Source organism: Pongo abelii, chromosome X, assembly GCF_028885655.2.
Source record: "Pongo abelii isolate AG06213 chromosome X, NHGRI_mPonAbe1-v2.0_pri, whole genome shotgun sequence".
NCBI classification, from domain to species: Eukaryota; Metazoa; Chordata; class Mammalia; order Primates; family Hominidae; genus Pongo; species Pongo abelii.
Window position 1 is genome coordinate 157867432 of NC_072008.2, and position 13952 is coordinate 157881383.

At 41.6% G+C, this 13952-nt stretch overlaps 1 protein-coding gene across 2 annotated transcripts; it reads left to right on the plus strand.

Annotated features, from left to right (window-relative positions):
• Positions 1–138: 138 nt before the first annotated feature.
• Positions 139–12772, plus strand: VMA21 (vacuolar ATPase assembly factor VMA21). Of its 2 annotated transcripts, none has more exons than XM_054543976.2 (3): positions 139–446; positions 7072–7181; positions 8353–12772. In XM_054543976.2, the coding sequence occupies exons 1-3, from the start codon at positions 139–141 to the stop codon at positions 8493–8495; spliced, it is 561 nt and encodes a 186-aa protein (XP_054399951.1). In that variant the 3' UTR covers positions 8496–12772.
• The last annotated feature ends 1180 nt before the right edge of the window (positions 12773–13952 follow it).

Below are 13952 nucleotides of genomic sequence, written 5' to 3' on the forward strand. Positions count from 1 at the left end.
GCTCTTTGAACTCTGACATTCTCTAGTTTTACGGACTCGGGTGAGTGTTTAACTCCTCCCAGCTGCCAAGGGCTGGACTTCCTACCACTGTGGGCAGTAATTAATGAGGCATTTATTTGCTCAAGTAGTGGCGAAATAATGCGCATTGTTTTTTTGTGTTGTCGGCGGAATACGCTCAGTTGCCTAGCACCACAGCCCTCTGGCTGGCAGTCCCTCCTCGCTGCTCATCTGCTCGGGTCTCCTTGCCGCCCCCAGCTCAGCGACCGGGACGCAGACGAGGACCAGTGTTCGCGCGAGCTCAGGGGGCGGCGTAGCCGCCGCCCGCCCAGGAGGACCATGTTGCGCGGCAAGTCCCGGCTCAACGTGGAGTGGCTGGGCTACTCGCCAGGCCTGCTCCTCGAGCACAGGCCCCTCCTGGCAGGGCGCACGCCGCGGAGCCACCGCCGGTAAGTCATGTGAGCGCCCGCGGCCGAGCCGTACCCGGCGCCCGCGCCCGAACCCGCGCCCGCGCCCGCGCCTGCAACAGCCCTGCGTCGCTGCGCCGTGCCGCGCCGCGCCGCGCCTGCGTACTGTGGCCCGCCGCCCGGCGCGAACGGGCACTTCCGGCGCGAACGGGCACTTCCGGCGCGAACCGCTACGTCCGGTGCGAACAGCCTGGGCCGTTCCCCAGCGGAGCTTACTGAGCGCGGCCGCCGAGCCTAGCTGCGCCGCCGAGCGCCTGTGCCGGCACGGCTACACCATGGAGCGCCCGGATAAAGCGGCGCTGAACGCACTGCAGCCTCCGGAGTTCAGGTAGCCCTGAGCGGGGCCTGGACCGCGAAGCGGACTGGCCCCAGCCTGGAGCAGGGCCTGAGGGAAGGCCCTAGCTGAATGGGTGGGCGTGAGGTCTGGACCCCGGGGACCTGGCCGCAGGGAGGGGGGCGGGGAGAGCAGGTTGGAGCCTGAGACGTCTAAATGCCCGGCCCCGACCTTTTGCTCGGGAACAAGGGATCCGGGGTCATGGGGAATAGGTCAGTGGGCCTTCAGCTCATGCTCCCATCCTAGCACTTCCTCTCGCTGTCGTTTATAGTGCAGTCTCTTTCATTACCGCAGGGTCAGCCTTCCGAGGACGGGAACGCGGTCTCCTTCATCTCCGTGTTCCCTAGGGGGCCTGCATAGTCGGGGCTTAATAAATCTTTGCTGTATGAATGAAGGAGTAGAAAGGAATAGTCCCCTGGTGTGGGACTGCTTCACTTGGGGAATCAGTAAGACAGAGGCTGGTGGCTGAGTTGAAGGAATGTATGAGAGAGCAGGTGGTTCTGGCCCACCCCAGTAGGCAAGGGAGTGGTGAGGGAGTTAGCTACCATTCCTTAAGACCTACTGTATGCCAGGCTCAGTGCACGTGCTTTACATACATTATTTGAATTCTTAATTTCTCTAACTGCTGGATTTCCCAGTTTTGAAGAGGATGCAGTTGAGGGTAAGTGACTTGAAACTGAGGGTGAGTGATTACAGAATTAGGCGACAAAGTTAGTATGTAATTGAAGCTAACGTTTGACCAAGCTCACTGACTCCAAAGCCCACGATCTTTGGAGCTCTGTGATGCCTTCTCTTTCCGACAGGGTCATTGTGGGTTTTTTTTTTTTTTTTAACTTTTATTTTAGGTTCATGAGTACATGCGCAGGTTTGTTATATAGGTAAACTGCGTGTCACGGGGGCTTGGAGTACAGGTAATTTTGTCACCCAGGTAATAAGCATAGTACCCGATAGGCATTTTTTCTGATTCTCTCCCTCCTCCCAGCCTCCACCCTCAAGTAGGCCCCAGTGTCTGTTGTTCCTCTCCTAGTGTCCATCTGTTCTTGTTGTTTAGTTCCCACTTATGAGAACATGCAGTATTTGGTTTTCTTTTCCTGTCTTAATTTGCTTAGGGTAATGGCTTCCAGCTCCAGTCATGTTGCTGCAAAGGACATGATCTCATTCTTTTTTATGGCTGCATAGTGTTCCATGGTGTATATGTACCACATTTTCTTTATCCAGCCTCAATGTGGGTTTTCTAAAAAAATTATTCATTTATGAGAATACCAACATATTTTTATTAGATACACTTAGAGCATAGTCCTTCTAGACTGATTCTGGTTTCCTAATGGAATTTGCATTGAAATCTTGGCTGTGGGAGAAAGAATTCCTGTTGTCTTACTTGCTACAAAAGGGAATGTGGTAGGCTCTGTCTGCTCAATGTTGGCTGCAGAAGTTTGTATGAAGTGGGAAAACTAGGTGGTGTTTTAAATGGAGGCAGAGTAAGGTTCATCCTGAACTTTTTCCTTTGTGTGAGGACAACTTTAATTCCAGCCTTTCTCATTCCTCATTTCTAACAAATCTCTGCTCAGTAACACCCAAAGATAACATAGGATAAATCAATTGAATAGCATCAGTTGCTTTGTCTTGGAATAAGCCACTGATTTTACCCAAGGTGGCTTGTGTCAGCAAAACCAACAGCTCTTGTGGCTGGAATCCAAGGAGAAAATGTCCTACAAACAGTAGAGGAAGTTTGCTAGTTTTCAAAAGTTTGTATGTACACTTTGACTTAATGCTTAGTCCCATATTAGTGAGGTCACAACACAGAAAAGTAGTCATATTTTTGAAGTTTGAGGTAAAGAGAGAAGTGAGAAGGAATTAGCCATAAATTATTAAGGTATGCTGTGTATAGATTGTGTGGGGGCTAGAAATTAACATGTAGAAAGGTTATATTTGGGTGGTGGGATTATAAGTGATTTTGTTTACTTTAAAACATTTTTATGGTGTTGTATCATCTTTTCAATAATAAACTTTTTAAAAGCCAGGCCAGATAATAGATACTCAAGAGAGGTCATGTAAAGAACAAAACAATCAGTTAACACTTCCTTTCTGTTCCTTTAACAAGTTAGATAATCTGAAAGTTGCATTCCTAAAACATACTTTTTTACTCACCATAGAAACACCAAAGTCAAGTGCTTTTTTTAGGGTCCACAAAAGAATTGGCCAATTAGTGACTCTTTGTATTTTTTGTAGATTCTCCACTGCAGACACTCATACTCTTCATGAGGATTACACAATAAATTCCTCTAAAAATTTACTAGTAGGAAACAGTTTAAGGGAGCTTATGTATATTAAATGAGAGTTGTATAGCTCAGTAATAACCAAAATGAGGCCTGCTAAAAGATGATGCATTTAAGTACCAAAAGAAAATATTAGAACTTTTTTTTTTTTACAGCAGTAAGCATTTAATTTCTCACACATGTGCAGAGCATGTGATCAAGAAATAGGCATGAGGTTAGTTATATTTAATATATATTTTACTCAATGTTTTTGTGGGTTTTTTGTTCAGGTTCTTTTTAAATAAATTTCGTTGTGTATATTTGAGGTTCATAACATGATGTTATGGCATACATACAGTAAAATGATTACTATGGTGAAGCAGATTAATATATCTGTCATCTCACATACTTTTGTGTGTGTGTGACCAGAGGCAGCTAAAATCTTATTTACAAAAGTCCCTAATACCATGCAACTTTATTGCCTATAGTCCTTTTGTACATTAGATATCTAACTTGTTAATCCATATATCTACTGCTTTGTGTCCTTTGATGTATATCTCCCTATTTCCTCCCCTCCAGCCTCCCACCCCCACCACCATGGTAACTACTGTTTTATTCTCTGTCCCTGTGTAGTTGACCGTTAACCTTTTTTTTTTTTTTTTTTTTAAAGATTCCACATATAAGTGAGCTCATGTAGTATTTGTCTTTCTGTGTTTGGCTTATTTTACTTAACATAATGTCTTCCAGGTCCATCCATGTTGTGGCAAATGGCAGATGTCCTCTTTTAAGGCTGAATAAAATATTCCCTTGTATATATACACTACGGTTTCTTCATTTTGTCTGTCTACATACACTTAGGTTGTTTTCAAATCTTGGCTATTGTGAATAATGCTGCAATGAACATGGAAGTGCAGATATTTTTACGAGGTAGTGATTTCATCTCCTTTGGTTATATTCCAGAAGAGAGATTGCTGGGCTGTGTGGTAGTTCTATTTTTGATTTCTTTAGGAACTGTTTTCCATAATGGCTGTACCAGTCTACATTTCCAGTCACAATGTAGTAGGGTTTCTTTTTCTCCATACTTTTACAAACATTTGTTATCACTTGCCTTTTTGATAATAGCTGTCCTTAGAAGTGTGAAGTTATATCTCATAGTGGTTTTGATTTGCATTTCCCTGATGATTTAGTGATGTTAAGCACATTTTCATTTATCTCTTGGCCATTTTTATGTCTTTGGAGAAATGTCTGTCCAGCTGTTGTCCATATTTTAATCAGGTGGTTTTTCTGCTGAGTTGTAAGAGTTCTTTATAAATTTTGGACATTAACCTCTTACAAAATAGGTGCTTCGCAAATATGTTTTCCTAGTCTGTAAGCTGCCTTTTCATTTTGTTGATTGTTTCCTTTGCAGTACAGAAGCTTTTTAGTTTGATGCAAGCCGCTTTATTTTTTCTTTTGTAGCCTGAGCTTTTGGTGTGATATCCAAAAAATCATTACTGAGGCCAATGGTAAGGACCTTTCCCTCTGTGTTCTTCTATGTCTTAAAACTTTATATCTTTATGTTTTAGTTATTTTATCCATTTGGGGTTGATTTTTGTTTATGGTGTAAGAGTCCAGTTTTTTTCTTTGCATGTAGAAATCCTGTTTTCCCAGTACCACTTATTGAAGAGACTGTGCTTTCCCCATTGTGTTCCTCTTAACATCCCTGTCAAAGATTAGTTGGCCATATATGTTTGGATTTATTTCTGGGCTCTATTCTGTTTCATTGTTATATGTTTCTGTTTTTATGCCAATACCATATTGTTTTGATTACTATAACTGTAATATTTTAAATCAGAAAGTGTGACGCTTACAACTTTTTCAGTGTTGCTTTGGCTATTTGGGGCTTTTTGTGGTTCTGTATGATGAATTTCAGGATTGTTTTTCTATTTTAATGAATAATGCTACTGGAATTTTGATAGAGATTGTGTTATATCTGTATGTTGCTTTGGGTACTGTGGACATTTCAACAGTATTAATTCTTCCAATCCATGAACACAGGATATCTTTACATTTATTTGTGTCATCTTCAATTTCTTTCATCAGTGTTTTATACTTTTCAGTGTGCAAGTCACTCATCGCCTTGGTTAAATTTATTCCTAAGTTTCTTTTTTTTTGAAATAGAGTCTTGCTCTGTCACCCAGGCCAGAGTAAAGTGCCCCAATCACTGCTCACTGCAGCCTTGACCTCTGGGGCTCAAACACTCCTCCCACTTCAGCCTCTTGAGTAGCTGAGATTACAGGCACGTGCCACCATGCCCAGCGAATTATCAGAATTTTTTTTTGTAGAGGTGGGGTTTTGCTATGTTACCTAGGCTTGCGTCAAACTCCCGGCCTCAAGCCTCAGCCTTCCCAAAGTGCTGGGATTATAGGCATGAGCCACTGAGCCTGGCCCCTAAGTTTTGTTTTTTTTAATGCTATTATAAATTAGATTGTTTTCTTGATTTCTTTTTCAGCTCAGTAAAGGATGCGGAAGTTTGTCAAGTGCTTTTTCTGCATCAACTGAGATGATCCTACTTGGTCATAATATATAATCTTTTTGATGTATTGGTTTTGTTTGTTTGTGACAGAATCTTGCTCTGTTGCCCAGACTGGAGTGCGATTTTGGCTCATTGCAACCTCTGCCTCCCAGGTTCAAGGGATTCTTGTGCCTTGGCCTCCCAAGTAGCTGGGACTATAGGCACACGCCACCACGCTCAGCTAATTTTTGTATTTTTAGTAGAGACTGGGTTTTGCCATGTTGGCCAGGCTGATCTCGAACTCCTGGCCTCAAGTGATCCGCCTGCCTCGGCCTCCCAAAGTGCTGGGATTACAGGTGTGAGCCAGCACACCTGGCCTGATTATTGTTGAATTTGGTTTGAAAATATGTTATTGAGGAATTCTGCACCGGTGTTCATCAGTGATGTCCTGTAGTTTTCTTGCTGTGTCTCTCTGGCTTAGGTATCAAGGTGATTCGAGCCGCTTAAAACGTGTTTGGAAGTGTTCCCTCTAGCTCGATTTTTCACCCATAACAGAAGTACCTATTCCAGCTGGGGAGGGCGCACTGGTCCGTTCACTCTGCCTACCTCCTTCAGTGGTCTGGTGTCTGGTGCTGGTGGTCAGGGTTGCTGCATGGGCTCAGGGACTGGTGTGGCAGTGGCTTCCTTGGGCCAAAGCTCTGATCCCAGTGAGGGAGGGCACGCTGGTGCGTCTGCTCCACCTGGTTAGTTTGCTGGTCCACTGTCTGGTGCTGGAGGACAGGAAGCTGGCAGCTTTCCCAGATGCAAGCGCCGATTCCAGTGGGAGAGGGCACACTGCTCCACCTGTGGTGCCTGCTGAGTTCCCTGGTCTGGCGTCTGGTGCTGGTGGTCAGGGTTGCTGCGTGGGCTCAGGTACCGGTGTGACAGTGGCTTCCCTGGGCAAAAGCTCTGATTCCAGTGTGGGAGGGTGCACAGGTGTGTCTGCCTCGTTAGTTCCCTGGTCCACTGTCTCACGCTGGAGGACAGCAAGCTGGTGGCTTCCCCTGACGGAAGCTCTGATTCCAGCAAGAGAGGGCGTGCTGATCCACCCATGGTGCCTGCTGTGTTCCCAGGTCTGGTGTCTGGTGCTGGTGGACACGGTTGCCGCATGGGTTGGGCACTGGTGCCGCTGTCCGCTGTGGCTTCCCTGGGTAGAAGCTCCAGTTCCAGAGGCAGGGGCACTGAGTTTCTTCACTTAGTTTGTTCACCCAGCTTGTTGGCAGTTGATCTGAGGCGCCCTGACGCTTCGTCTCACACTGGATATGAATGACAGTCCCTAAAGGTGGTGTATAATCTTTATGTTCCGGCTCAAGAAATTCCCACTACCCACAGCTGATTCTCTAGGATCTTCGGATTACGAGTCCCTGCCTGTGATCTTCCTCCTACATAGCATCTCATTTGTGGATGTTTATAGTTTTAGGGACATAAGAGTGTTTGGATATGACTGTGCAGGTTCTGATTTTCTCTTTGTTTACTTTATTCCAGAAATGAAAGCTCATTAGCATCTACACTGAAGACGCTCCTGTTCTTCACAGCTTTAATGATCACTGTTCCTATTGGGTTATATTTCACAACTAAATCTTATATATTTGAAGGTAATCTTAGACCCATTAAAACAAGATGTTTTCCCCCAATTTAAGATTCTGTGCTTTTATGACCTCTTTATATCTTTAAACTGGGTATTCTTATTTTTTTTCTTGTTTAGCTTTTCAAAAAATCATATTGCTCATAATGAGTCTTTATGAAATAACTTGTTTCAGCTTGACAGTTTTCCTATGGTTTTCTGTGAAATAGCTTGCAAATCCTTTCTCTTAGTACCCTTTAAAGAATAGGAGTTGGCTGACAGGGGAGGAGGAATTTTGGGGGAATGGACTTCTAGTGTCGGTTAATGGAAGGAAGAGAGAATGAAGTCCCCTTTTTGATGTTGAAGTATTTTTTTTTTTTTTTTTTTTTGAGACAGTTTCACTCTTGTTGCACAGGTTGGAGTGCAATGGCGCAATCTCGGCTCACCGCAACCTCCGCCTCCCATGTTCAAGCGATTCTCCTGTCTCAGCCTCCTGAGTATCTGGGATTACAGGCACCCGCCACTATACCCAACTAATTTTTGGTATTTTTAGTAGAGATGGGGTTTCACCATGTTGGCCAGGCTGGTCTCGAACTCGTGACCTTAGGTGATCCACCCGCCTCGGCCTCCCAGAGTGCTGGGATTACAAGCGTGAGCCACCACACCTGGCCTGAAGTTTTTATAATTATGGTTTTTTTTAAAACAATGTTGTTTTTTTTTTCTTTTGAGACGGAGTCTCACTCAGTCGCCCAGGCTGGAGTGCAGTGGCGTGATCTCGGCTCACAGCAAACTCTGCCTCCCAGGTTCACGCCATTCTGCTGCCTCAGCCTCCGGAGTAGCTGGGACTACAGGCGCCTGCCACTACACCTGGCTAATTTTTTTGTATTTTTAGTAGAGACGGGGTTTCACCGTGTTAGCCAGGGTGGTTTCCATCTCCTGACCTCGTGATCTGCCCGTCTTGGCCTCCCAAAGTTCTGGGATTACAGGCGTGAGCCACTGCACCCGGCCAAAATAATGTTCTTAATATATAGAAGGTACTCATATCTTTTAGTGAATACTTTATTCATTACCACCCAAAATATTACTTTTTAATTGCCTGACTAGTTAAATAAATATATCATAAAAATTAGGATGCTTTGTTTCTTTTTTGTACTTTGGTAAATTTTGCAATAAAATGGAAACTGTTTTTTTTCTCTTGATAGGCGCCCTTGGGATGTCCAATAGGGACAGCTATTTTTACGCTGCTATTGTTGCAGTGGTCGCCGTCCATGTGGTGCTGGCCCTCTTTGTGTATGTGGCCTGGAATGAAGGCTCACGACAGTGGCGTGAAGGCAAACAGGATTAAAGTGAACATCACCTTTTGATAGCATTAAATTCATTTTTTAAAATGATAAATGCTGGAGGGGGCCATCTGATTTGAATAAAGTTGAAAGAACATGTTAAAGTCAGTCTTAAGGAGTCAGAGTAGTGCAAATTTTGATCCTTCTAATATGTTGGTTTGTATATTCAGTTTTAACTGTATGAATCTGATTTGCAAATGAGAATTTGGAAAAGTTAAATTAGCTACAAATAAATATGTTAATTTAATTATACAATACTCTGGAAGGAATTTTATCTTCTTTCAACAAAACATGTTTTATAGTATTCTGACTTACGGTTGCTTTTGAGTTTTACTCATTTGGATATATTAAGATGCACACAGTGAAGCAAATTAAACTCCACTTTACGCTGGAATGCTTTCTTTAGCATGAAAATACCAGGTCCTTGGATTTGGGATTTTAATTTCCTATGGAAAATTGCTTAAATTGTGGACACTGGAATTAATCTGAATGTCACTGAGGAATTTCACATGAAGTGTAATCCCTAGTCAATAAGAATTATCCGTTACATTATTTTATGGGAAAACTAGGCTAAATTACATCCATTCAGGTAAAAGGACCTTAGCTTACTGAAGAATCTAAAGAGCAAAGCAAAGATCTCACTACTCAAACACTCAGCCTGCTTCCTTCAAGTCCCCTTGCAGGCCAGCTTTGTGCTTTGCAGACCAACTTTTTAATGAGATACTTTGCTTCCTCATTCAACATTGAAGCTAGGCTTCAGTTAAAAGGTTCGAGGAAGCTCCATTTAAAATTGTTTTTTCTACTGTTTTTTAAAATTGTAGTGTATATGATAGGAATTTGCATTTAAATATGTTCATTTTTGCATATGTTAGGAGTGGAAACAATCTGGAAAACATTTTTTTTTCACCCAAAAAGTATTCTCCTTGGGCATATCTGATGGAAAAAAACCTTGATTTTATTTTCGTATCTTTAGTCTGTGTTCTTTCTAGTTATTTGGTACTAATTGTGTGCAATCTAAAAACACTCCCACAAATATTTGTTTTTTAATTATAAAATCATAACATATGTTCTTTGTAGAAAACTGGAAAAATACATATTCAAACAGGAAAAAAAATCAAAATTCCCCATAATGTTGCCATCTAAAAATAACCTCTATTTTAGTTTATATCCTGTATTCGTTTTTGAAAGCCATTTCTTAATGCTAGTTTGATACACACTAAAAGTTTAGCTTACAAGTTCAAATTCTGCCAGCTTTTCCTGACAGCTATTTGCATTTTTTTCAGATGAGTGATTATTGGCCATTTTCTTTTTCTTTTTTTTTTGAGACAGAGTTTTGCTCTGTCGCCCAGGCTGGAGTGCAGTGGTGCGATCTCGGCTCACTGCAACCTCTGCCTCCTGGGTTCAAGTGATTCTCCACCTCAGCCTCCCAAGTAGCTGGGACTACGGGTGCCTGCCACCAGGCCTGGCTAATTTTTTGTGTGTTTTTTTGTAGAGACGGGGTTTCACCATGTTGTCCAGGCTAATCTTGAACTTGTGACCTCAGGTGATCCACCCACCTCGGCCTCCGAAAGTGCTGGGATTACAGGCGTGAGCCACCACGCCCGGCCTTATTGACCATTTTCTAAATAAGCACATTCTATCTTTATTCTCTTAAAATTCAAATTTTCTGTTACTGATAATCCTAATACTTAGTAGGATTCTTGCTTAAGTATGTGAAACCATTACTGATTTGTTGTTCACATTTATTATTTTTTATGTTGTGAAACTGGACTAAAGGAATAGAGGGATGATTAGTCATAAAAGTCAAATAGGCATTTGTGTTTAACTGTTGAGAAAAGTGAAAGATAGGTATGATTATTATGGAACTGTTTTTAATTCTTGCTTAAAGACTACAATTTTAGTATAATGACATTTGAGTCTAGGGTAGTGTGTGGTAGATTTCTAGATGGTCCCTAATTAAGAAGTATTGTTGTATTTAGAATTGTCCACTTAATTTCTTTTTATATAATGCCAAGGTATTTCTTGTGCTTTTGGGATCTTATGCTGTTTGTAAAATGTTACTGTCCAATGTTGGATTATTGTTTTGGTTTCAGGCATTTGCTGAATAGGTAATGATACATGGGTATTTTTCTGCAAGTATTTAAACCAGGGGCGTATGCAAAGGCAGTTGTAATTTCCTCTTGGAAAAAGCGCCAAATGTTTGAAGGTTAAAATCAAATGCTAGGGTTGATATTTAGGCTTATAACAAAATAGGCTTGTTTTCAAAGCAGTTTTTTCCTAGAGTTTTAACTGTTAACTCACTAGTTTGCTGCTGTTTTTAACTATGTTAAATAACATATGGTATTTGACAAATAGATTTATTTTTCAAAATGTCTCACTAATTTCGTTTTACACAATATATATACTTCAAGATGTATAGAAAGGAAAGCTACAGTTGAGCCCTTATACATGTTTTAAGGTAGAAATATGTTCCCTATTGTTTGAAAACTGATTGTAAGAATAACCTCAGTTAGGAGATATAACTTGAAGTGTCAGTCCAAACTACTGATTTAACCCCATTTACGGTAACACATTACCTTCCTCACCTCCTGTTTTGCCCTGGAGAATGTAGTCCTTTTTCTCATTTGTGTTGAGAAATGAAAAGTCTGCTATAGAATGTATCTGATGTCATTAGTTCTTCAAATGGATACCATTGTACATATAACAGTAGAATTTGGTTTGAGGTTGTTAGTGAAAAAAAATTTAAACCTGCCATTAAAAATCTCCATGTTTCATGGAAATCTAACAGAAATACATTGTAATAATTAGAACATTTTCTTTTCTTTTTTCTTTTTTTTTTTTTCGAGACGGAGTTTTGCCCTTCTTGCGCAGGCTGGAGTGCAAGGGCGCAATCTCGGCTCACTGCAACCTCCGCCTCCCGGGTTCAAGCAATTCTCCTGCCTCAGCCCCCTGAGTACCTCAGACGACAGGTGCGTGCCACCACACGCGGCTAATTTTTGTATTTTTAGTAGAGACGGGGTTTCACCATGTTAGCCAGGCTAGTCTCGAACTCCTGACCTCAGGTGATCCACCCACCTCTGCTGGGATTACAGGTATCAGCCACCGTGCCTGGCCTAATAATTAGAACATTTTCATCATGAAAATGTCATCAGCTTTGCCAAAAGAAACAACCAATTGACTTGTTCGGCGTTTTCCATTTTCATGTCAATTTTATGTATACAGTTAGAATACCCAAGGAGACCACTAAAATCAGTTAAACAAGTAGCGTATATCCAAAGAAAGATGAAACCCGAAAGTACATAAAAAGGATTTAAATCCCATTTTAGATGTACCTAGTGTGTATTTCTTACCTCTAGACAAGTTCATGTTTATTGTTTAATTTATGCCCAAGTGAAGTTGTAAAACTTATGGTTCAACTCTGACATAGAATTTGTCACTTGTCTGAGGTCAGTGGCAGGTTTCTCCGCTGTCAAGCACTCTGTCACCCACCAGATTAGTATAACTATTAATTCAGACTCTACTCCTATGTTTAAGATAATTTTTACAAGAGCTGGCTGAAGCAGCACATTAGTAACCTGACAAGATTTCTTTTTCCCTTTTCAGGGGGAAAGGGTCACCTTAAAAATAAATTATTTTCAGGGACTTTGGGAATCTAATGATAAATATTACACATAATCTATGAATAGCTTAATCCTTTATATACTCCTTAAAATAGGAATTCCTCGACATCACTCCTGGCCACACTTTCCTTGCCTGTGTTGTTGCTATGTGTATTTGAAAGTAATATCTGCATTCCTTTTAAGATGTTCTGTAAGTCATATTTGTCAGTTATACAGAGTAGTCTTCCTTTTTCCCACGTTCAGTGTAATTTCACTGAACAGTAATAATAGCAATAGCTAACAACATCTGCACAGCACCTTACAGTTTGCAAAGAACGTTCACACATTCTCATTTGAGTTTTGCATAGTGAACCTGTTACGAGATGTCTCTTGACGTCGATGCTAAAAGTGTTAGAATCTTTAAATCCCTAGAGTCATTGAATATGCTGTAGTATTGAATAGTGCCCTGACTAGGGGGAGGATTTAGATGTGCTGCATTTCAAGCCATGTATAATCATCAAAATGGGGGGCTTGAGTTCTTTAGCTACTTGAATCCGATTTACTTCTGTTAAGTGATGTTTTTCTAAACGTTATCTGGATGGATTTTGTATTCACTATATTGTAGCTTGTAATTTGTATAAATTTACCATCTGATGTCATTAAAAAAAGTGTTTGTAGTGCTACTTTGCTGTGTCCTGATTCAATTAATGTTTTATTAACCGCTCTGTTTTTAAAAATTTGTTTGCCTGCTTCTCATTTTATAACATGTAGAATATGTACAGAGCTCACTTTAAAAAATTTGTTCGTCGGCCTGTTTGTGCTATGTAGATTATATAGAGACCTGTCAAGGATAAGTTTTTATGCAGTAAATGTCAACCAGAAATGCTCAAACTGATTGGGAGTGTGGGGGAGGGGTGTTGAGCTGTAAAGGGCTGGTTATACTTCATCTGGGGTGGGCTTCAAATGCCCCTAAAGGAGAGTTGAGAAATAGTTATGGCTAATAATTCCTGACGACGTCCACATGCCACCCCCTCATGACTAATGTCCTGTGTCCTCTGTCCTCTAATCACCCATTGATTGCACTCCAGCTCCTTCCTGTGCTTCTGAGGACTCCAGCTAATTCTTACTAATAAATGTTAATATCTCCTTCCCAAACACATTTGAGACGTCTTAGTATTAAAAAATTTTATAGGTCATGAGATGTCCAGGGAACTCAGGAAACAGGTAATGGCATTGCAGAAACTACAGGACAGCAGTTCTGAAAGTTTACTGGAATCACCTTGTAGGATTTATTAAAAATAACTGATTGCCCAAATGTAACCCAGACCTTCTGAATCGGAGTCTCTGGGGGTGGGGGCCTAGAAAGCTCTTTGGGGCCGGGCGTGGTGGCTCACGCCTGTAATCCCAGCACTTTGGGAGGCCGAGGCGGGCAGATCACGAGGTCAAGAGATAGAGACCATCCTGGCCAACATGGTGAAACCCTGTCTCTACTAAAAATACAAAAATTAGCTGGGCGCAGTGGTGTGTGCCTGTAGTTCCAGCTACTCAGGAGGCTGTGGCAGGAGAATCACTTGAACCTGGGAGGTGGAGGTTGCAATGAGTCGAGAGCCTGGTGACAGAGCAATACTCTGTCTCAAAAAAAAAAAAAAAAATTTTTGGAACAGGCAGTGATGAACATGAAGCTGGATTGAGAACTGCTGGAGATTTAGAATTGCGCCTCCCAGTGTATGTGTTTAATGAAGGACTTGAAGATGTTTGTATAAAGCCTGAAGTAAGCACACACCTTATTAGGCAAAGGTAGAATGTTGATAATGCTATATCGAAGGTGCAATTTAAAATAAGGAGACCTTTACTGGGTTCCTG

Excerpts from the sequence above, each read along its gene's own strand:
- VMA21 (XM_054543976.2), top strand. The coding sequence starts at position 139 with ATGCGCATTGTTTTTTTGTGTTGTCGGCGGAATACGCTCAGTTGCCTA. Across the intron at positions 447-7,071 it reads ACGCCGCGGAGCCACCGCCG|AAATGAAAGCTCATTAGCAT; the intron begins GTAAGTCATGTG and ends ACTTTATTCCAG. Across the intron at positions 7,182-8,352 it reads TAAATCTTATATATTTGAAG|GCGCCCTTGGGATGTCCAAT; the intron begins GTAATCTTAGAC and ends TTCTCTTGATAG.